The sequence below is a fragment of the Macrotis lagotis genome, chromosome 1, assembly GCF_037893015.1.
Source record: "Macrotis lagotis isolate mMagLag1 chromosome 1, bilby.v1.9.chrom.fasta, whole genome shotgun sequence".
NCBI lineage: Eukaryota > Metazoa > Chordata > Mammalia > Peramelemorphia > Peramelidae > Macrotis > Macrotis lagotis.
The window spans coordinates 912,742,454-912,766,848 of NC_133658.1; the positions used below are offsets into that span (position 1 = coordinate 912,742,454).

At 42.0% G+C, this 24,395-nt stretch overlaps 1 protein-coding gene across 2 annotated transcripts; it reads right to left on the reverse strand.

The window, feature by feature from the left end:
• Positions 1-165: 165 nt before the first annotated feature.
• On the reverse strand, positions 166-24,042 carry LOC141509766 (uncharacterized). 2 transcript variants are annotated; one of them, XM_074219543.1, is made up of 5 exons: positions 23,985-24,042; positions 15,861-15,946; positions 11,407-11,533; positions 10,673-10,768; positions 166-5,163 (listed from the first exon to the last, which is right to left on the reverse strand). In XM_074219543.1, the coding sequence occupies exons 2-5, from the start codon at positions 15,891-15,893 to the stop codon at positions 2,840-2,842; spliced, it is 2,580 nt and encodes an 859-aa protein (XP_074075644.1). In that variant the 5' UTR covers positions 15,894-15,946; positions 23,985-24,042; the 3' UTR covers positions 166-2,839. The 2 variants fall into 2 exon arrangements, with proteins under 2 accessions (XP_074075644.1, XP_074075646.1); XM_074219545.1 differs by lacking the exon at positions 23,985-24,042 and adding an exon at positions 22,734-22,881 and having other exon boundaries at positions 167-5,163.
• Between the last annotated feature and the right edge of the window lie 353 nt (positions 24,043-24,395).

Sequence of the window (24,395 nt, forward strand, 5' to 3'; positions counted from 1 at the left end):
GTTTCTTATTCGTGGTCATAGAGCTAGTATATGTATAGATTTGACCTTGTAGGATACATTGAAAGAATAATAATTTTGCAGTAGGGGTGGGGGGGATGTTGGGAAGAGCATGATTCCATGACAGGTCTTCAGGAAATTTTGGAACACAAAATTTCTGGGGTTGGAATCCAGACATACCAACACTGTAGTACAATTAAATAACTACCAAGACAAACCACCACTGACTGCATCTAAGAATTCTTATGGGTCCATCTCTCTGATTGGCTATTAGTTTGGGGGAAAGAAAAAGCGACAATAACCATAATTCAGTGGTATTAGAACAACTTCCCATCCTAATCATCATTAAATTAAGAGAGCCATCCTTAGTCCCTCCAATTCAAAAGTGCTTTTCTAGATTCAAGAAATAAAACTCTCATTCTTCTCTTATTCATCATTTAATTTTTAAATAATTTATTTCTAGCTTAACTTTAAACATTAACAAAACCAATTAATGACTGAATATTTACAGTTCAATACATTAATTTCAACATTTAAAATTTCCATAGTTATTCCACATCTACATTACATTTATCAAATCATTTCTACATATTTATAAGCATATTTCCCCTCCTTCCTTTTATGTAATCTGCATGAATTTTTGTGCTTCTGGTTTGCTTCATGTTATTTCATAAATTTTTTTTGCAAGGCAAATGAGATTAAGTGGCTTGCCCAAGGCTATTTCATAAATTTTTAAAACATATTTCTTCAGGGGCGGCTAGGTGGTGCAGTGGATAGAGCACCAGCCCTGGAGTCAGGAGTACCCGAGTTCAAATCTGGCCTTGGACACTTAATAATTACCTAGCTGTGTGGCCTTGGGTAAGCCACTTAACCCCATTTGCCTTGGAAAAAACACCTAAAAATATTTCTTCATATTTCTAAGGATCTTTGATCTCATCGAGGGGAGAGAGGGATAGACCAAATGTGCAGACTGTAGCTCATTTATACTTGTTTCATTTGGTGCTACTGTTCATGTCATTCCATAAATCTTTCAGGGAAGGGAAGGGGGCAACACACTACATTCTGAAGGGAAGGAGGACTTCCTCTAGATACCTTGAAATTGTATGAATATCAAACTATGTTGCAACATTTCTCATTAATTTTAAACATATTGATATTTATGCTTTCAAAGAATAAGAAGATCCCATGAACTAAAAGTGTACAGAGGAGGTCAGTATAGGAGATACTCACAAATGATATTCTAAATACATAAAGAGAAACTGCCATTCATGAAGAAAACAGGGCGTTGTTTGAAAGGACTGGTAGGGGTACACAGGAAATTCATCAATTCAGATCTTAAAAAGTCACGTACAGAAGGTAAAAGAAAGGGAAAGTAATAAGATGAATTAAAAAGTATGATCCAAAATCATAAGAATTGTGTCAAAAAAGCCAAAGTTCAGAATGAGCTGGGCCAGGTTAAGTTAAACCAAGGGCAACAAAATATCTTTTATTTATTTATACTTGGGGGGAAAGGAGGAACAAAGGAGGAATAAGACCGATGCATGGGCTAGATGGGATAACTGACAATAAATAAAGCAAAGCTACTCAATTCTTATTTGTCTCCATTTTCTCTACCAAATGACCTTTGGATTTGGTGATGACATCTGAAAATGAATACCAAGGACTTGACAAACCAAGGAATGGAAATCATCAAAGCATTTAGCAGTCCATGGACAATTCAAAGCCACTGGCTCAAATCATTATCAAGTACTGGAAGAAATGACATGTATCTGCTGAGTCACTTGTCAAGTCACCTTTGAAAAGTTCTGGAAAATGGGAGCAATGCTATACAGGAGGTGAGCCATTAGTGATTTTCTATCAACTTGGTCTTCAGTGGGGGTCCCTCCCTCCCCATGCATGACCTTACACTGGTTAAAATTTTGATAAATGCTTTTGGATAAAAAGGCATAGCTAGCATACTATTCAAATGTATAGATGATATAAATCCAGGAACAATAGCTAACACAATAAATGACAGGTCCAAAGATATCTTGACCAGTGAGGATATTGGACTGAATCTAATAAGATGTTATTTATAAAACAAATACCAAGACTTGGGTTAAAAAATGAAGAAAGTCTATTTAAACAGCAGTTTCTCTGAAAAATATTTGGGGATTTTAGTTGATTCAATATGAGTCAACAATGTGATATAGCAGCCAAAAAGTTAGCTTTCAAGAATAAGGAGGTAAAAGTCTTGTTATGCTCTGCTAGAATAAAACCACATCTAGAGTATTGTATTCAATTTTAGGTACCACAGTTTAGAGAGGACACATAATCCAGTGATCTGAAAGAGGTCATCCAGGATGTTAAAGTTCATGTCTTAAAATATCTGATTGAAGTAAGGGTAGATATTTAACCTGGAATAGAATAGACTTGGGGGGGGGGTGGCATATGACAGACATCTTCAAGTACCTGAAGGACTACATATTATATATGTTTTGTTGCTTGATCACAGAAGGTAGAACTAAGAGCAGTGGAAGGAAGCTGCAAAAATACAAATTTAAGCTTAATAAAAAATTTAAAAATTCCTAACTTCCAGAGTCATGACATAGTAGAATGGGCTGCTTCAGGAAGTAAGTGGGTTCCCCTCTTTGGAAATCTCTAAAGAAATGATGGATGACCTTTTTTAGGGTTATTGAAATTTAACAACTGAGGATCCTTTCAACTCTGAAATTCTATGTTATCATCTCATTATATTGATATATCAGTATCCAGGCATTACCCAATTATTGGGTATTTCAGTTATTTCCAGTTTTTGTTTTGTTTTTTTGTCGGGGGGGGGAATCAACAAAAATGTAATGAATTATTCACTACAGTCATAGGATTTCTCACTAGCATGAATTCTCTGATGTACAGCAAGGGATGAGCTATGGGTGAAGCCTTTTCCACATTCACTACATATATAAGGTTTTTCTCCAGTATGAATTCTTTGATGTTGGATGACACTCCCCTGCCGACTAAAAGTTTTTCCACATTCATCACACTTATAAGGTTTGTCTACAGTATGAACTATCTGATGTTGAATAAGACCAGCAGATTGGTTGAAGGCCTTCCCACATTCATTACATTTATAAGGTTTTTCCCCAGTATGAATTCTCTGATGTCGAGTAAGGTACAGTCCCTGACTGAAAGCTTTTCCACATTCAAAACATTTGTAGGGTTTATCTCCACTATGGATTCTCTGATGGAGAGTGAGAGAAGAGCTATTTTGGAAGGCTCTGTTACACATATTACATTTATAACATTTCTCTCCAGTATGGACTCTCTGATGACGAGTAAGGTACATACTACGACTAAAAGATTTTCCACATTCACTACACATATAGGGTTTCTCCCCAGTATGAATTTTCCGATGTTCAGTGAGATTTCCTGGATGACGGAAGGCTTGCCCACATTCATTACATTTATATGGTTTTTCTCCAGTATGAATTCGCTGATGCAGAGTAAGAAATGAGCTGTTAATGAAGGCTTTACCACATTCACTGCATTTATAAGGTTTCTCACCTGTATGAATTCTATGATGTAAAGTAAGTTGTGAACTATTACTGAAGGCTTTGCCACATTCATTACATTTATAGAGTTTCTCCCCAGTATGAGTCCTTTGATGTTCAGTAAGGTGTCCTCTCTGTCGAAAGCTTTTCCCACATTCATTACATTTATAGGGTTTCTCTCCATTATGAATTTTCTGATGTTCTGTAAGATGGCCCCTCCGACTGAAAGTTTTCTCACATACATTACATTTGTAGGGTTTCTCTCCAGTATGAATTCTCTTATGAAGAACAAGGCCTGTGCACTTGCTGAAGGCTTTCCCACATTCAAGACATTCATAAGGTTTTTCTCCAGTGTGAATTCTATGATGAACAATAAAGGTTGAGCTGTTGCTGAAGGCTTTTCCACATTCATTACATTTGTATGGTTTTTCTCCAGTATGAATTCTTTGATGCTGATTAAAGTACATAATTTGACTAAAGGCTTTTCCACATTCACTACATTTGTATGGTTTTTCTCTGTTATGAATTTTCTGATGTTCAGTAAGGTGTCCTCTCTGACTGAAGGCCTTTTCACATACATCACACTTATAGGGTCTCTCTCCAGTATGAATTCTCTGATGTACAATAAGAGATGAACTGTTGCTGAAGGCTTTTCCACATTCACTACATTTATAGGGTCTCTCTCCAGTATGAATTCTCTGATGCCGAGTAAGATACATAATTTGGCTAAAGGCTTTTCCACATTCATTACATTGATAGGGTCTCTCTCCAGTATGAGTTCTCTGATGTCTAGTAAGGTATAATATCTGGCTGAAGGCTTTTCCACATTGACTACATTGATAGGGCCTGTCTCCAGTATGAATTTTCTGATGACGAGCAAGATACATAATCTGACTGAAGGCTTTTCCACATTCACTACATTTATAGGGTCTCTCTCTAGTGTGTATTCTCTGATGTCTAGTAAGGTACATACTTCGACTAAAAGTTTTCCCACATTCAAGACATTCATAAGGTTTTTCTCCAGTATGAATTCTCTGATGCAAAATAAGGGATGTGCTATTATTGAAAGATTTTTCACATTCAGTACATTTATATGGTTTCTCTCCAGTAGGAATTCTTCTATATTGAGTAAGGTGTCGTTTTTGGTGAAAACTTTTTCCAAATTCAGTAAATGTATAGGATTTCTCTCCAGTGGGGATTCTATGATAGCGAATAAGGTCTGAGTGGTAACAAAAGGTTTTATTATATTCATTATTCTTCCAAAGTTTCCTCCCTGAGGAGATTCTATTGGGTTTAATTAGGTCTGAATACTGTTTTAAGTTATTTCCAAAGGTATCATATTTATGGATCATCTTTTCTGTAGGACTACTCCACTGTATATCAGAGAAAAACTTGTGATTAGAATTTCTCCTAAATTTGTCATATTCGTGATTTCTCATCTTACTAGAATTGTTCTTATGAGTGATTATTTGTTTGAACTCTCTTCCCTGATTGACCTGTTGCCTCTTGAACCCATCACATTTGAAGATTTCTTCAAGTTTGAAGTCCCAAGAATCATCCCTTGTGAGTCTTCCTTGGGATAATTCTTCCAAATAAATCCTCTCCATTGGAATTATCTCCCTGGTTTCTGGCCAATCTGAAAGACAAAAAAATGCAAATGAACTAGTTCATTCAACAAGCAGTTACTAAATGTCTCCTTTTTGTTAGGTATCACACTGGGCATTGGGGATACAAATTAAAAAACAAAATAGTCCCTTAAGGTGTTTATTTTCCATTTGGGGAAGACAGCAAATATCTGTAGACATATATACATATATGCATGATATATAGGAAGTAAATATAAAATAATTTTGGGGAGAGGTGGATACTAATAACCAAGAGCAATCTTACACTGATTTGGAAGGAAGCTAGGGGGTTGGTGGTAGAGGACTATGTTGAGTCAAGTTACAGGGCATCCAACTAGAGTAGATCAGACCAATGTAGCACAGAATGCTCTACCACAGGTCAGGCACAAATAGGTCATGTGAACATTTGGGGTGGATTTGGTGGATTCTCTAAATTTTGCATTTCTGCTGTGTTGCTTCAATTCTGCCTTGCTCATAGATCACAGCATCTTCTCTAATGAGGACATACCATACTGGGTGGTCTTGTGCCAGTATCTCCCATGTGATGCAATCAATTTTGGAGAGACTTTAACAATGTCTTTGTATCACCTTTTCTGACCTCACTGTGAACACTGCCCTTGTGCGAGTTTTTCATAAAATAGTCTTTTAGGCATAGTTCATGATATCAAGGAACTTACAATCAAATGGGAAGATAACGTAAGTTATATATAGAATAAACTGGAGATTATCAACAAAGGAAAAATCAGGCAGTAAAGGTGAGGGGTGGGAAAGAATCCTAGGCACAGAAGTTATTCAATGAAAATGCCTGGAGTAGAGAGGTGTTACACTGGGTACAAGGAACAGCAAGGAGACCAGTATAACTGGATCACAAAATACATAATAGAGAGGTAAGATTATGAAGACTAGAAAGGTCAAAAAGGCCAGATTATGGATGACTTTAAAGCAAAACAGGATTTTATATTTGATCATAAAGGTAAAAGGATACCACTAAAGTTGATTAAATGGGAGAAGGGAGTGACATGGCCAGATCTGAACTTTAGGAAGATCAATCATGACATCTGAATTGAGGATGGGGATAAAACCTGAAATAACCAACAGTTTGTTGTAATAGTTCATGTATGAGGTCCTGAACCAAGTGTCAAGAGATCAAAGGGATATTTTGGGGAAGTATTAAGAAGGCAGAATCAAAAAGAATTTGCAAGAGTTTGTATGTAGCAGTGATTTATTAAGCAGCGTAAGATGTTTAATAGCTACATAGAGATGCAAGAATTGAGATTGGGAGAAAGTTTAGGGCTAGACAAGAAGATCTGAGAATCATCTGCATAAAAATGATAATTGAATCCAAGGAAGCTGATGAACTCACTAAACAAAATAATGTATAAGGAAAAAAAGAATAGGAGCCCCCCCCACCCTTCACCTTTACTACCTGATTTTTCTGCCTTCCATCAGGTTTCAACCAAAAGAGTCTTGAAGGACACCCAAGGTAAGTGAACATGACCTTTCTCAATGTCTCCAGACCTCATTAACTGAGCCCCTTCTCTAAACTTTGAGAAAGCTGGTTCTATTGCTTATTCTGATATTACATTTCACTTTCTGAGGACCCTGCCTTTCTTTTCACTAAGAAAATTGAGACTTTTCTCTTTGCACCTCAAAATTTCTCTATCATCACCCACTACTCTTTTCCTTTTCTCCAGTTCTTGGGAAGGCTAATTCATCCACCTATACTCTTGACCTCCCTACCTGCTGTCATCTACAGCAGTGTCACTTCAATCATCTCTTTCTCACCAATGTTAAATTTCTCAATATCTACAAATTTCTTCCCAGAAACATACCAATGTTTCTCCCATCCCTGAAAACAAGACAAAGTAAAAACTCTTCAACAGATCCTCCCATCCCCTCAAGTCATCATTATCCATGTTTCTTCCTTTGGTTATAAACTTCTCACCTCTCCAGAGATGGATTAGATGGAGTATTTCTTGTTCTCTTAATTGATCTATGTCTACGTCTATGTCTATGTCTATGTCTACGTCTACATCTACATCTATGTCTACATCTATGTCTATGTCTATGTCTATTGATCTATGTCTAAATATTGTGCCCATTTCAACGTTATTTGGCATAGGGTGTGAGTTTTCCCAGGAACTTTTGTCATATAATGAGTTTTCTCAGAAACTAGAAGAAGCTACCTACTCACCTTCATTCTTTTCTTAATTCTTTTCAATCTGGTTTTTAATCTCATCTTTCAACTGAAAGGCTTTTCCCAAATTAGCAACAATCTCTCACTAAATCTTGGGGTACATCCAAGATTAGTGGCTATGATATAGATAATTCAGCAAAGGCAATTGAGGAGTAATCACAGTGGCATCAGGATAACCAGGAAAAGCTTTACCAGATCCAAAACAATAAAGTGGCAGTTATCAAAACTGCCTGGTACTGGTTAAGAAATAGAGTAATAGATCAGTGGATTAGAATAGGTACAAAAGAAACAGTAGTAAATGACTATTTAAATTACTATTATTATTACTATTATATTAATATTAATTAATATTAATTAATATTACTATTACATTAATATTATTACTATTATAATTATTACTATTAAATCACTATTTCAAATCTACTGTTTGACAAACTCAAAGACTCTAGCTTCTGAGATAATAACTCATTATTTGACAAAAACTTCTGGGAAAACTGGAAAATAGAATGACCCACATCTCACACCCTATACCAAGTAAGGTTGAAATGGGTACAATATTTAGACATAAAGGGTGATAACCATAGATCAATTAAGAACAATTAAGAGAACAAGAAATACTCTAACTAGCATATCTCTTGGAGGGGAGCAGTTTATGACCAAACAAGAAATAGAGTACTTATAAATTGTAAAATTGATGATTTTGACTATATTAAATTAAAAATGTTTTTGTACTAATAAAACCAATACAGCCAATATTAGGAAGAAGGGAGAAAACTGGGAAAGAATTTTCACATTTAGTGATTCTGATAAAGGACTCATTTCTAAAAATATAGAGAACTGAATCAAATGTGTAAGATTACAAATCCTCCAATTGAGTCAAATAGTCAAAGAATATGAACAGGCAGTTTTCAGATAAGAAATTAAAGCCATTTATACTCATATTAAAAATGCTCCAAATCATTATTAATTAGAGAAATACAAGTGAGGTGCCATCTCACACATCTATCAAATTGGCTAGGATGAAAAAAGGAAAAGGATCAAATTGTGATATTGAGGTATTGCTGGTGGAGTTGTGACCAGATCTAGCCATTCTGGAGAGCAATCTGGAACTATGCCCAAAGAATAATAAAACCAAACCTACCCTTTGATCCAGCAATACCTATACTAGGTCTATATCCCAAAGAAATAATAAAAATGGTACAAGTTACACATGTTCAAAAATATTTATAGCAATATTTATAGTGTTAAAGATTTGGAAATTGAGGGGATATTCATCACTTGAACAAGATATAGTATATGAATGTTATGGAGTATTATTGTTCTGTACTATCCCAAATGGTTGGACTTTAGAGAAGCATAGAAAGACCTGCAAGAATTGATGCAGAGTGAAATGAGCAGTTAAACTAAGAGAACATTGTACACATTAACAAAAACACTGTGAGATGATCAACTATGATGAGTGCAGCTCCTCTCTGAAGTTCAGAGAGCTAGGATACCCCTGGGAGACTATCTATGGACAATGTCACCTATATCCAGAAGGAAAAGACTATGGAGTCTAAATGCAGAGCAAAATATACCAGGTTTACTTGTTCAAAAACTCTTAATGTTTTTCTTTTCTTTTTCATGTTTTATTTCTTTCCCCTTAGTTCTAATTCCTCTTTCATGGCATGACTAATTTGTAAATATGTTAAACATGAATGTACATATATAACTTTTACCAGACCATTTGCTATCATGGGGAGGGAAAGGGAAGGGAATACGTGCAAATGGATGAGCAAATGGATAAACACTGGAAAAACTACTATTGCACGTAATTGAAAAAATAAAATTTTAATGATGTAAAAAAAAGAAAAAGGAGGAACAACAAACAGTAAAAAAAAAAAACCCCACCAAAAATAGATAACCAGGAGAGAACACTGTCAGGAAAATACACAGAGGAAAAAAGTTTTAAATATGGAATTTTAAAATTGGTGAGAAGACAATTATGTGATTTAAAAAAAATGCTATGTAAATTTACTTCAAAACTTCACAAATCTGAGGCTTCATCTGTGTGTGTGCTCAATTCTGTAATCTCTGTTTTAGTGAACTTATTCACAGTTTGAGATGAGACCTGACAGAGGATTAGAATGGGTAGAGATGGAGTTCCCAGGGCTTAGTGTCAGAGAAGTTTCTTTGATTACGGATGTTATATATAGTAAACAAGGAAAAGATGAGAGTTGGAGAAAAGGACTACATAGAGGAAAGGGAAGAGAGACCAACTCTTATACATATATATATATATATATATATATATATGTGTGTGTGTGTGTGTGTGTGTGTGTGTCTTTTCCCTTTTCCCTTTTAGCTTCTGAAGCTACCCTATCTTAACATTTGGAATTCTGATCCCTTCCTGCCCTCTAAAGATATTGCCTTGAAGTAGCATGATGGTACTAGGGAATAACATTAGTTTGGGAACCAGAGCAGCCATGTGACCTTGGAGCAAGTCAGATCTCCTCTTGGCCTAATGTATAAAATACATGGGTTGGAAGCACTCTGCTCTCAATCTAGGTCTCAGTGATGACTTCTTCCACCAGGAACCCTAGTCTTTTCACTTTACAACCCTAGTTTTAGCCTTTCCTTCTTTTTTTTTATTTTTTTTTTTAGGTTTTTTTGCAAGGCAAATGGGGTTAAGTGGCTTGCCCAAGGCCACACAGCTAGGTAATTATTAAGTGTCTGAGACCAGATTTGAACCCAGGTACTCCTGACTCCAAGGCCGGTGCTTTATCCACTATGCCACCTAGCCACCCTAAAAGAGACTTGGGGATAGAGAATCATCTAAGAATTCATTGGGGGGGGGAACAGGATTGGCAAAGCAATAGGGTAAGTGACTTGCCCAAGGTCACACAAGTAATTATTAAGTGTCTGAGATTAGATTTGAACTCAGATCCTCCTCTCTCCAGAGCTGGTGCTCTATCCATTGCACCACATAGCTGCTCATGATGAAAAGTCTATGCCCATCTCCACAGCCTTGGGAGCTTTGATGAATGTTCCCTGCCCACCATTTTATTTTATTTTATTTTTTAATTTTTTATTCCTGGCCACCATTTTATAGGCATTTCATTCTCAAATCTTTCTTTTTTGGCAAGGCAATGGGGTTAAGTGACTTGCCCACACATAGCTAGGTAATTATTAAGTGTCTGAGACCGAATTTGAACTCAGGTCCTCCTGACTCCAGAGCTGGTGCTCTATCCACTGTGCTACCTAGCTGCCTGGAATTTCCTTCTAAATGATCAAATGGGATCTTGCTTGTAATGACTCCCTCATGTCTTATTTCATTCACTCACCTGGACAGGGGGCTGTTGAGATTTTTGTCTCCAATATCCATGGTGCTTCCCCTCGCTCCAACCTGCAGATGACTTCTGGTTTGAAACCTTGAAGCCCTGATTATGAAGAAAGAAATGAGAAAGAGGTAGAGATAGCAAGCTATCTTATAATTCAATCCCACAGTCTATCTCTTTTGGGAAAAGAGGGAATGATCCAAGGAGCCAAGGTTACTTGACTTCTAACGGATATTTTGTGTTGGGTAAATAGGTCATGGAGAAGATTTGGGATTAAAAAATTAATTTACTTGTCTCTTTCTTCCTAAGGAAGGTGGGGACCAGGCAGCTAGGTGGCACAGTGGATAAAGCACCAACCCTGGAATGAAGAAGACCTGAGTTCCAATACAGATTCAGACACTTAATACTTATTTAGCTGTGTGATTTTGGGCAAGTCACTTAACCCCCACTGCCTTACAAAAACAAACAAATGAACAAAATAATGGAAGATGGGGACCACTGATATATTCATCCATCTTAACTGGGATTTGAGAAAGAAAATCTGACCTGAAGAGAGGAGAGAGGATGGGGAAGGTAGAGCTCTGAAAACAGAGGTTGGCGATTTCTATTTGTAAAAAAAAACCAAAGAGGGAGTAGGCAAGGATCAAGAATTTCCAAGTCTCTGTCACATCAGATGCCCACAAAGCCTTTGGGAAATACAGGTACAGGGCATTTTTATCACTGTAAAGAGCCTTCCTTACCTAAGAAAACCAGGTTCCTGTAGTTCTCCAGCATCACATCTCTGTATAAGTTCTTCTGGGAAAGGTTCAGCTGTCCCCATTCCCCCTGGGTGAAATCCACAGAAACATCCTTGAAGGTCACTGACTCCTGAAATATAAAATAAATATCTCTTATGTAGGAATCATCCTCCCATGTGAATTCAGAAAGGTAAAGATGGAAGCTAGAGCTCACAATGGATTCCCAGCCAAATAGAAGGGGCAATCAATCAGTCACTAAGCTTTTGGTTAGGACCCATGCCAGGCCAAGCACTAGGTCACATAGGAGACAGACCACAAGGAAAAGGAAATTGTCCCTGTCCTTCAGGAATTGTCCCTGTCCTTCAGGAATTTGCATCCTATAAGGAAAGGCATGGAAGTGAGAAATGGAGTATCTTAGAAGGGGAACAGCAGGCAGGCCAGTTTGGTTGGCATGTAGAGATCATAAGAAGGAATGATGGGAAATAGGACTGCACAGATTGTTTGGAGACAGACTACAAAGAGAGTATTCTTTCTAGGTCTCCTCTTTGGTGAACTTTAGATACCAGCCAGAGATGTTGTGTCTCTTGAGTAAGTCAGTGACATAAATAGACCAATGGTTTAGGAATATCAACTCAGGGCAGTCAATGCTCAATTAAATTAAAATTAAAATATTGATACTTACTCTTTGATCCAGCAGTACCACCACTGGATCTCTACCCTGGAGAGATCATGAAAAGGGGTAAAAACATCACTTGTACAAAAATATTCATAGCAGCCCTATTTGTGATGGCAAAGAATTGGAAATTAAGTGAATGTCCATCAATTGGGGAATGGCTTAATGTGGTATATGTATGTTATGGAACACTATTGTTCTATTAGAAACCAGGAGGGATGGGAATTCAGAGAAGCCTGGAAGGATTTGCATGAACTGATGCTGAGGGAGATGAACAGAACCAGAAGAACATTGTACACCCTAACAGGAACATGGGGGTGATGATCAACCTTAATGGACTCGCTCATTTCATCAGTGCAACAATCAGGGACAATTTGGGGCTGTCTGCAATGGAGAATACCATCTGTATCCCGAGAAAGAATTGTGGAGTTTAAACAAAGACCAAAGACTATTACCTTTAAGAAGAAAAAAAGAATAAGAAAAAAACATTATCTTATTATGAAATCTTGCTAACTCATATTTTGTTTTTTCCTTAATGATGATTTCTCTCTCAACACTTTCAATGTTGATCAATGTATAGCCTGGAAACAATTGCAAAAACTATCAAACTGTCTTCTGGGGGTGGGGGGGAAGGAAGCAAGATTGGGGGGGGAAATTGTAAATTCAAAAAAGAAATTATAAAAAACAGTTGAATTTAAAAAATAATTGAGACTATTTAATTGGCAGCTTTTGTAACCCTGCTGATCATACTACCAAAGGGTAACTGAACAGGACCGAACAAAAAAAAACAAAATTCATCTGAAGGAACAAAAAAGGTAAAAAAAAAAAAATCAAAGGAAATCATAAAGAAAAAATGATATAACAAAGCAGTAGAAAGTAAGATTATTTAGTCTTGGCTAGAAAAATGGAAGAAATTAAATAAACAAGATCCACATTCCAAACATAGCAGTCGAGTATTAATGAGCCATATGATATAAGCACCTGGTATAAAGACCCCTAGCTCCTCTGGGTGCACTGCTTTTACATCATCTATCTATTTACATCCCCTTCTCTGTACTCACACAGCCACAATCCTCACTCACATCCGTCATAGAACCAGACACACTTGGAAGAGGACCAGGTTTAAGTAGAAACAAAAGAAAATATGTTGGGATGTGGTGAGTTTCAACTGCCTCTGGAACATTGGTTCAAATTATCCAATAGGAAACTGGTGATGTGGGCCTAAAGTTCAGGGAATAGTATGGGTTGGAGATGAGATATGAATCCTTTTCATAGAGATGATAATGAAAGTCATGGGAACAGAGAAGATCAGCTGGAGGCAGCAGAGTTGGGTCTCAAGTCAGGAAGACTCTAGTTCCACACTTGCCTCAAACCCAGGCTTAGCTGTGTGACCCTGGGCAAGTCACTAACCTCAGTCAACATCAACTTCCTCAAATGAAAAATGGGGATGATTACAGTACCTCCCTCCCAGGGTTGATGAGAGGACCAAATGAGAAAATATTTGTAAAGTGCTTCTTAGCATCATACTTAAGAGACGTTTAATAGGCTTGTTCTCTTCTTCCCTCCCATGAGAGACAGGAGGCTCCAGAGCAGAGCTTTGGGGACTTTCTCCAGTCAGTGAGTAGAGGTCAAATGGATCCACACTCCAGGAATCCAGCCCTTCTACTCCTCCCCAGTGCTGATCTCTCCTTGGGTTTCCTCCTAGCCCTCCCTCCCCACCTTCTATGCTGAGAACCTCAACTAGGACTTCAACAAATAACCTGACTCCACTTGCAGAGCGCTCCTTCTCATTTCAGATTCTTCTGGCATCGTCCCCTACTATTTCTTCTTTTACTTCAGTCTCTGATGAAGAGGCGGCTCTTCTCCTTGCCAGGCCAACCCCTCTTTATATAGCCTAAATTCCATGCCCTCTCATCTTTTCCCACAGATAATAATGTACCACAATTATTCCATTCTCTCTAATCTTCAATCTCCCTTTATCTGTTGGTTCTTTACCTGCTACCTATAAATATGCCCATGACTCTTTTATCCTTTAATTAAATTTTATTTTAAATAATCAATTTTATCTTCTTTCCATCTCCTCCCACCTGGGGAAAATTCCCACTCTGACCATGACCAAAAAACCTATGTCTCATTCCACAGCCTGAGTTCACCAGCTCTCAAAATATGGATCATCACTTCTCTCCTGAATCTTGATAGGTCAGTGCCTTGGATCAGAGTTCTCAAGTATTTCAAAGTTGTTTGTCTTTCAGTACTATTATTGTCTAAGTGGTTCTCCTGATTCTGCTTACTTTAATCTCCATCAGCTTTATAAGCCTTCCTAGGATTCTCTGAAACCAGTCCCTTTAAACATTTCTTACATCACAATATTCTATTATATTCAAAAACCACTTACTTAATTTACTTAACCATTCCCTAATTGATGGAAAATCCTTTAATTTCTATTCTTTGCCACCACAAAAGAGCATCTATTTATTTTGGTACATAGTAGGTATTCAGAGAGAGATAAAATGGGTAATTTTGATCATGTAAAATTGAAAATCTTTTCACAAACTACATGAAAATTTTGTTCATGAAACATAGCTACCTCATTGAGAAGCAATTCATTTACTATTGTTCTATTAGAAACCAGGAGGGATGGGAATTCAGGGAATCCTGGAAAGATTTGCATGAACTGATGCTGAGAGAGATGAGCAGAACCAGAAAAACATTGTACAACCTAACAGCAACATGGGGGTCATGATCAATCTTGATGGACTTGCTCATTCCATCATAAGGGGCAATTTTGGGCTATCTGCAATGGAAAATACCAGCTGTATCCAGAGAAAGAATTGTGGACTTTGAACAAAGACCAAAGACTATTACTGTTATCTTGTTATGTAATTTTTCTATCTCATACTTTATTTTTCTTCCTTAAGGATATGATTTCTCTCTCATCACATTCAACTTAGGATCAATGTATACCATGCAAACAATGTAAAGACTAACAGACTGCTTTCTGTGGGGGGGGGGGGTGGAGGGAGGGAAGCAAGAATGGGGGAAAAATTGTAAAACTCAAAATAAATAAAATCTTTCTTAAAAAAAGAGAGAGAAGCAGTTCATTAGGGAGCATATATTTGTAGTAAAAATCTCTGACAAAGATATGCTTTCCAGGATATAAAAGCTATTGATATATAGGATGGGGTAATGTTCCCTTTGCTATCAAACTGCCTCATTTTATCCTCAGACCCGTAATCCTATCACAGGGAAAGTATCTCAAGGAAAAATTTTTTTAAAAAATTTGTACAAAGATGTTTATAACAAAGCGAAATTTAATACTGAAAACTGAAAACTGCAAATGCTTGGCAGGTTGTGGTACATAATGATACACGGCATGTGGCCCTATCAAATACAACAAATGTGATGCTTATAAAGAATGATGATGAGGTCTGTGTGGAATAACACAATTGGAGGAATTAGAGGAAAAATTGTGGGAAGGATTAGGTAGAGGGAAAGCCCCCCTGGTCAAGAATAATGAAATAATACAAAAGGGTAGGTCAGTCAAAGCATGAGAGGTCTGCTGCTCCTTTTAATGACCTGGATAAATCACAAAATCACCTTGGCTTTTGACTTCTTGTGTCAATGAGAAGGGTTAAACCTGCTAATTGTCAATGGTCCCTTCCAGCTCTAATGATCAGTGGGTCATTTATCAGAATGGGCTGACTCTTTGGAGGAAGAACAAGGAGCTCCAGTTGGTCAGAGACTATCTAGGTCAAAGAATGCTGTTAATAAAACATCAACTCACCTGGTACATGGCTTTAAGGAACCTAGAAGTCATTTCCTCCCTTTGATGTCCCTTTCTTAAGGAAAGCCAGTCTTGAGAAGGGAGACCTAGAGGAAAAGAAGGGAGTTATAAGTGAGGTCACTGTTGCCTCACAGCTCCCAAAGCCAAACAAACCCAGCTGGGTGCCCCCCCGCCAATCTTTGTGCCCTAGAGACAGAAAGGGCAAATAGAGTCCAGAAATACCTCAAACTTTCCTAAGATAAGACATGAAAGCCTAAGATTGGATTCTATTTCTGTGCTTGAAGCACAATCCAAAGAATAAAGGTCAAGACTAGAAATCAGAACTTCAGATTGAATTTGATCCCATGTAACTTTGTGGTAATGAGTTTGCAACTAAATCTCTATATTCCTCAGTTTCCTTCTCATTTCATGATATAAACCACTGCCTTTTTCCTGAGGGAAATCAAATCTGAGTTCTTTGATGATCTCTATTTGAAGGGAGGTACCATCTCAGTGATGATGCTCCATAATGGGAAAAATACAAGATGAATGAGGTTACATGTTTGAAGCACTTCCTAATCTTTAAAGGACTATATAAAGATCAGTTAGCATTAGTGACATTACAAAAAGTGCCTCATCTCTTAATAGGTTGTCAACCCAGTCTCAATCACCAGGCACTCCATGACACTGTGGGAGCTTCTAGAACGGCCTCTCATCAAGTCAAACTCCCATTGAGCCATGTCTTCCAGCTGGTCCCAGTCCCCATCACGGCCACAGGACCAAGACGTCATTATATGCAACCCCTCTCTAAGGGGCACTTGGCACAGACATAGTCACTTCATCACATTTTATGATGAAGTACTTGGGCAAGAGCCTGATTTTTAAATCTAGGGACATAAGGTTGAAAGATGATTCAAGCTATTAGGGAAACAGTTATGTTCACAAGAAGATTAACAGAGGGTATCAAGAGACTGAGAAACTTGAGGGAGATGTTATTCTCTGTTGTGGGGAAAAGAGGAAGGCTTCCTGGGAAGCAATGATACCTGGAAGGGACCTTGAAGACTACTCTCATGCTATCCATCTTGTCCTCACACCAGCTCTAAATTGAACAGTTAGGGGATTCAGTGAGTGGACATAGGGACCAGAGTAGGGAGGACAGGAGTTCAAATGTGGCCTTAGACACAGGTTGTGAGGTCCTGGGCAAGTTGTTTAACCTCTTTTTGCCTCAGTTTTCTCAACTGTAAACTGGGGACAGTGATAGCAGCCATCTCTGAGAATGCTCTTGTGAGGATCAGATGAGATCCTGTTAGTAAAGGGCTCAGCTCAGGGCCTAGCACTCAGTGGGTACCTGTTCCCTTCCCTGTCCCTTTGGCTCCCATCTCTGGACCCAAAAGGCTGAGTCTCAATTCCAGCCTGGCCCCTGTGACTATGTGACTTTGGACAAGTCACCTTGCTTCTCTGTGTCTGTTTCCTCTTCTTTAAATGAGAGGTTGGGCTGAAGAAGGTCTTTTCTGGCTCCATCTTTGATCCCATCCCCGGCCCTGAGGGGCCTCCTGCCTCTCTCACACACATCTGCTTCTTCAAGTCAAATAAAGAAATATTTAAGAAAGAGCAGCCTTGGGTCAGGTCCTGAGGTGAACTCTGAGAATACAAGGAACAATCACAACTCCACAATCTCTGCTCTCAAGGAACCCTAGTCTAACAGAGATCACATCCAAACAACTCAACTCAGACAAGATCTATCCAGGAGAAACTGAGGTCATCTCAGGGGGCTCAGGAGAGGCTCCTGCTAGAAGTTGAGATCTTAACTGGGACCTAAAGGAAGCCAGGGAACCCTGGAGGGAGATGAGGAGGGAAAGTATCCAGGCATGGGAGACGGTGTGTCTTGTGTGAGGAACTGCAAGGAACAGGGTGGACAGCAAGGCATAAAGACTGTAAATTCTACATAGAGCTCATTGATTTAAAAGAGGAAGGGAGCTGGAGAGCCATCAAATCTAACTAGTTTTACAAATGGGGAAACTGAGGCACACAGAGATTAACAGCATGGTCATAAAGCTAGTGTCTTGAGACCATATTTGACCCCAGGTCTTCCTGACTTCATCCCTAGTTCTACAAAGTCCCTTTCTCTTCTCTTTGTCTCACACACTCTTCACAAATGTACTACTCCTCCACAGCCCCAAGCCTCCAAGGCCCCTAACACATTTCCTGCCCTGAATCAGGTAGAAACTCCTTGATACAGCATTCTTCCCCTCTTCTGGTCCCACCCAAAGCCCTCCCCTTCTCCCCTTCTCCCTTCTCCCATACCCACTTCCTCCATTCTTGTCCCTTTCCCTCCCCTCCCCCACTTATACAACACCTTGAAGCCAGGGTTCCCTCACACCTCACATTTCTGATCTATAAAATGAAGGGTGAAGAGCTCCAGCGCTAGAATCTAGGATTCATTCCTCACAAACCGCATTTCTTCCTTCTATTCCAGCTTTGCAAACTCCCTATCCTCTCTCTCAAATATAGTTTTTTTATTCTTTAATTTGTTTAAATTTTTAAAAAAAATTTGAGCTCCAAATTTTCTCTATCATTCTTACCCTTCCCCAGTTAATCCACCGAGAAGTCAAACAATATGATACCCACTATGCATGTGAAGTCATATGAAACAAATTTTTCATATTAGCCATAGCCAAAAGGCTATGGAAAGGCAAGGAAAATAGTGGGAAAAGTCTGTTTCATTTTGCACTGAGTTCATTAGTTCTCTCTCTCTGAAGGTAAATAGCATTTTTCATTGTGTGCCTTTTAGAATTGTCCTGGATCACTGTATTGATCAGAGTAGCCTAGTCTTCCACAGGTGGTCACTATTACAACATTGCTGTTGTTCTGCACAGAGTTCTCCTGGTTATGCTCATTTCACTTTGCATCAGTTCAAAGAAGACTTTCCAGGTTTTTCTGAAACCAACCTGCTCATTTCTTTTAGCATAATAGAATTCCAGCACTTTTTCAGCCATTACTCACTTTTTTGGGGCTGCTTCTCAATTTCCAATTCTTTGCCACCATACAAAGAGCTACTATAGATGTTGTACAGAGAGGATCTTTTCTTTGATCTCTTTGGGATACTAGTAGTAGTACTACTGAGTCAAAAGCCATGAAGTTTTACAGTCTCTGGGGCATGGCTCCAAATTATAAATCTCAGGATTTGCAGAATCCGCTCCATCATTAGCTCCCACTCCAGTGGTGCTGAGTCCTATCCAGTCTACTTTGCTCAGCTTGCCACTACGTTGATTTAGTCCCTCATCACCATTCTCTGGCCACTGGTCCATGTATGGAGTATCTCCCCTCTCTAGTTCAACCTTCACACAGCTATCAAAATAATTTTCTAATGCACAGATCTGACTGTGTCACTCCCCTGCCCCCAAACCTTCGTGAGAGCCTTCCAGACAATGAACAAACTCCTCCCCAACTTGGCAACACCCTACCTTTCCAATCTTAGTTCACACCAATCCTCCTCCTCTTCAGGTATTCTCAGTTCCAGCCACACTGGTCTTTCAGTTTTGAGCTGTTCTTTTGCAGCATGATGTAATGGGAAAAAACCTAGATTTGAAGTAAGGGGACCGGACTCCAATCGTGGCTCTGCCACCTCTCTTAACTGCAGGCAAGCCCACCTCTCCTGACTTCTAATTCTTAATGTAGGAAGTGAGAGAACTGGGCTTGGTCCCCTCATTCACCTGCTTATTGTCTTTGCCTGCAATGCACTCCATCAAGGGAGGAGGGATCAAAAGAGGAGAGTCAAGGAGAGAGCCTGGGGGGGTGGGCACCCACCCTCAAGAGGTCCAGCAGTAAACTCTGCACCATGGAAGGAGGCAGAGGCCATGTGCAGGACACCTTACAGAGGGCAGTGTCCTCCAGTCTGCTCCAGGTTGGGGATGAAGGCAGGGGATGTTTCAATTTTGCCTTTGTATCCCTCACCTACAATAGCATTTGACAGAAACAAAGAGCTTCAAAAATGCCCGTTGATGGACTGCTGGAGGCAGAGAGACTCTTAACACACTGAAGTCTTCTAAATGAGATCAATAAGTTTTCAAAAAGCCTGGCCTAACCATCCACACAGGAAAAACTAAAAAGATGACAAATGCCTGTTGATATGTTCATAAATCACTACAAATGTCTTGGACAGATTCTATAAAAGGACAATGAGAGTCCCCACATTGGACAGGAGGAAGAGCACTGGCTAGACAGCCTTTGGGAAACTGCAAAGTTCTTTTAACAAACTCAAACTTCTCCCTTTGCTTTTGATTTGAAGTCAAAAAGCCCAAGTTGAAATGCTCTCCTTCTGCTTAGTAACTATGTTACTTCAAACAAGTCCCTAATTTAAATGGGGTTGAGTTATCTTTTTTGTAAAATGAGGAGATTGGGTTACATGAGTTCCATGGGACCTTCTGGCTCTATGAAAGAAGCAGCATGGCTTCATCAACCTTAGACCATGCCCAACAATGAGGAAGGATGGAAGGATGGAAGAATGGAAGGCTGGAAGAAAGAAGAGAAGAGGATGAGAGGGAGGGAATGAAGGAAGGGAGGAAGGGACGAGAGAAGGAGGGAGGGAAGGAAGGATGGAAGGAAGGGAGGGAAGAAATCAGAATGTTAAGTAATTATAATGGTCAAGCTTGGTCCCAGAAAAGAACTGAGAAAATGTACTTCATTTGAAGAACTGGGTGGGATGTGGGGGGAGGGGGCCAGGGAATGGAACAATTCCTATACTGCCAGACCTGGTCAAACAGGTTGACAGGTTGACTGTCTTTTTTTTTTTAAATCTTTAAAAAAAAATCAGGGGTCTAGGAGAAGTCCAATGACCAGGATTAAGGAAGATATATTCTTACTCTACTCTGTTCTGGTCAGACCACACCAGGAACACTACACCAATTTCTCAGTGACACATTTTATAAAGAATATTAATAGAGCTGAAGAGTTTCCAGAAGAAGGAAAACAACATAGTGAACAGTTGTAAATTCCTACCATATGAAAAGGTGGGGGTGTGAAGGATTAGGATGGTGTGAAATGCATGCAGAAGAGCAAATAATAGTTCTCATCAAATACTGCACTGTCATTTTCATAAGAGGTTAAATTTGTTCCTTTGGTTCTAGGAAGACCAGGAATCATAGGTAAAAGTTGCAAGAGAGGGGCGGCTAGGTGGTGCAGTGGATAGAGTACTGGCCTTGGAGTCAGGAGTACCTGAGTTCAAATCTGGCCTCAGACACTTAATAATTACCTAGCCGTGTGGCCTTGGGCAAGCCACTTAACCCCATTGCCTTGCAAAAACTTTAAAAAAAAAAAAAAAGAAAGTTGTGAGAGACACATACACACAGAGACAGAGTCAGAGACAGAGATAGAGAAAGAAAAAAATTTAAGTCTGATGAAAGAAAAACCAACAATGAGAACTGTCCAAAGTGCTTCAGATGGTAGATCTCCACTCTCATTCATTCACGGTCTTCAAATATAGCTTGATGATCATTTGCTATGATTTAGAGTTTTTTTTTTCCTTTGGGGGCAGGAGAACTTTGAACTATGTGTCCTCTGAGGTTCATTCCAACTTTGAAATATGTTTGTTCATGTAGGGACCCTTCCTGAGCATTTGTCATATTTAATCTGGCCAGGGTCCATAAACCAGGGGAGAACACAGAGGGAATGTCACCTCCTTAAGCCTGTCTTTACATCAAGTTCACTGAAGATTATGACTGCATTTGGTTTCTTGGCTCCAAAATGTGCTGTTGACGTGTAATAGAGTTCACTTAAACATTCAGATCTTTGCACACATGCTGCTTGTTTAATCATGCCTTCTCATAGATTTTGCAAGTGAACTTTTTGAACCCAAGTCTAAGATTTTAGATTCATCACTAACCAGTTCACCATATTATCTAGTACAGCCTTTCCAGGTCTGATTCTGCCCCCTACATTAGCCATCTGTCTCAGTTTGGGGCCACAGAGAGGAGGCAAAGGGGGCACAGTAGATAAAGGGCTGAGCCTGAAGTCAGTAAAACCTAACCTCAAATTCAGCCTTAGACACTTGTTAGCTGTGTGACCTGAGACAAGTCACTTCTCTGCCTGCCTCAGCTTATCAAAACATAAAGTCAAAAGCAGGCAGAGCTCCCTGGGGTATTCTAGGAAAGACCTTTCAAAATGACATTCAGCCATTAATCAGACTAGACTTAAAATTTAACCAGTTTGGAGCAGACACAATTGTAAAATCATCTGATTCCTATCTCTCCAACTATTCCATAAGAATGCTGTGGAAATCTGCCAAACGCTTTGCAATCATCCAGGTTAAAAACATCATAGTAATCTTTGGTCTTTGCGGACAGACGAAGATTTGTGGCAATGACTTCGCTCCATTTTCCAGTTCTTTTAGAGATTGGAACCTTTTGTCCTAGGTCTTAGTCAACCAATATTTATTCAATATTTATGACCAGCGGAGCACCGTGTGCTAAGTGCCGTGACACAAAGAAAGGCAAAAAAGGGCAGCCAGGTGGTTCAGCGGATAGGGCACTGGCCTGGCAGTCAAGTCAGGAGGCTGGGGGTTCTAATCCTGCCTCGCAGGCTTGCCACACATTAGCTGTGTGACCTGGGCGTGTCACTTAGCTCTGCCTGCCTCGAATCCAGGGCCACCCGCAGTCAGCCCCTGGACCGGGGGGCTTCGGAGGAGAGAGTGAGGCTGGTGCCGTAGCACGGCCCCCCCAAATCTAATGCACGTGCCTGTTGTGACGTCACCTCTCTGGTGTCACGGTGTCCTTCCAGAAGGAAGGCCAAACCCCATCCAAGCTTGAGCCCCTGCCCTCAACGCGAACCAGGTTTCTAACAACAGCGAGCACTAAGCTTGCCAAGCAGTCTGCCCAAGCTGTTGGAATGGATCCTCACCCCAATCCTGGGGAGCGGGAGCATTATCATCCCTTTCTGACAGCTAAGGAAACTGAGGCAGGTCCAAGTGAAGTGGCTGGCCTAAGCCCCTGGGGCTGCATTCGGACTCGGGTCTTCCAGTGTCCAGCTGCATCCGCTGCTCCGCAACCAAGGGTGAGCCCTCTGGGGAGGCGGGGCCGGGGCCTGGGAGGCGGGGCCCGGGGCGGGGCCGGGGCCTGGGAGGCGGGGCCCGGGGGCGGGGCTGCTGTGCGAGGAGGCGGGGCCCGGGGCGGGGCCGGGGTTGCTGTGCGAGGAGGCGGGGCCCGGGCGGGGAGGCGGGGCCGGGGCCTGGGAGGCGGGGCCCGGGGCGGGGCCGGGGGCTGGGGGGGGCGCTGGTGTACGGGGAGGCGGGGCCGGGGCGGGGCCGGGGCCTGGGAGGCGGGGCCCGGGGCGGGGCCGGGGCCTGGGAGGCGGGGCCGGGGCCTGGTGTACGGGGAGGCGGGGCCAGGACGGGGAGGCGGGGCCCGGGGCAGGGCCGGGAGGCGGGGGCTGGTGTGCGAGGAGGAGGGGCCCGGGCGGGGAGGCGGGGCCCGGGGCGGGGCCGGGGGGGGGGGACGGGGGCTGCTGTGCGAGGAGGCGGGGCCCGGGCGGGGAGGCGGGGCCTGGTGGACGGGGGAGGCGGGGCCTGGGCGGGGCGGGGGAGGGGCTGGTGTGCGAGGAGGCGGGGCCGGGGCGGGGCCGGGGCCTGGGAGGCGGGGCCGGGGGCGGGGCCTGGGGCTGCTGTGCGAGGAGGCGGGGCCAGGATGGGGAGGCGGGGCCGTGGCCTGGGAGGCGGGGCCCGGGGCGGGGGCCGGGGGAGGGGTCTCCCACTCTCTCCCCCCTCCTCCTCTCTCTATTCTGACTGCTCCGACCCTCCTCCCGCCGCAGAGCCAGGCCCCCACGCGGGGCCCCCACGCGGGGCCCGCTCCTTCGTGGGTCTCTGGCCTGGCTATAAAGGATCCTCGCACCAGCCCTTTCGGGGGCTCAGCCCCGGGGCTGCCCATGGGGACCCCTGGGCGCGACCTCAGTTTCCACTTCCTGGGCAGCCCCCTCCCCCACCGCGTCGTTCCACCCCCGCCCAGCCCCGGCTCGGCCCCTCCCCCTATCCCCACCCCCATCCCGGGCGCGGCAGAGCCCCTCCCCCAATTCCCTTCCCCCACCTCTGGGCCGGCGGAGCCCCTCCCCCATCCGAGGCCCCGCAGGGCCCCTCCCCCGCCCCTCACGCCCACTCACACGTCTCGCGGGGAGGGGAGCGGCGGGCCCGGTCCCTCGGAGCCGCCCAACCACAAAACCCCGGAAGGCCTGTCTGGGGGCGGACTGCGCCTGCGCGGGCATCCCCGCGAGACTACAAGTACCAGAATGCTCCGGGCCGCGCTCCAGAGAGAGGACGGGGCCGGGAGACTGCGGGGAGGGGCTTCCTCGACGGAGGCCGGAAGGCCGGCCCATTGGGGGTCACCCCCGAGTCCTGACGGAGGGGGAGCCCGGGGCCCGGGCGTGGGCGGGGCGGGGGCCTGGGGCCCCGGGTGGGCCTTGCGCCCCTCCCCCGCCCGACGCCCTGGGTCAGGGTCGGCTCCACAAAGGCCCTGCAGCGGGAGGCCCCGAGTTCCCGTCCGGCCCCAGACGCTTCCCAGTGACCCGGCCGGG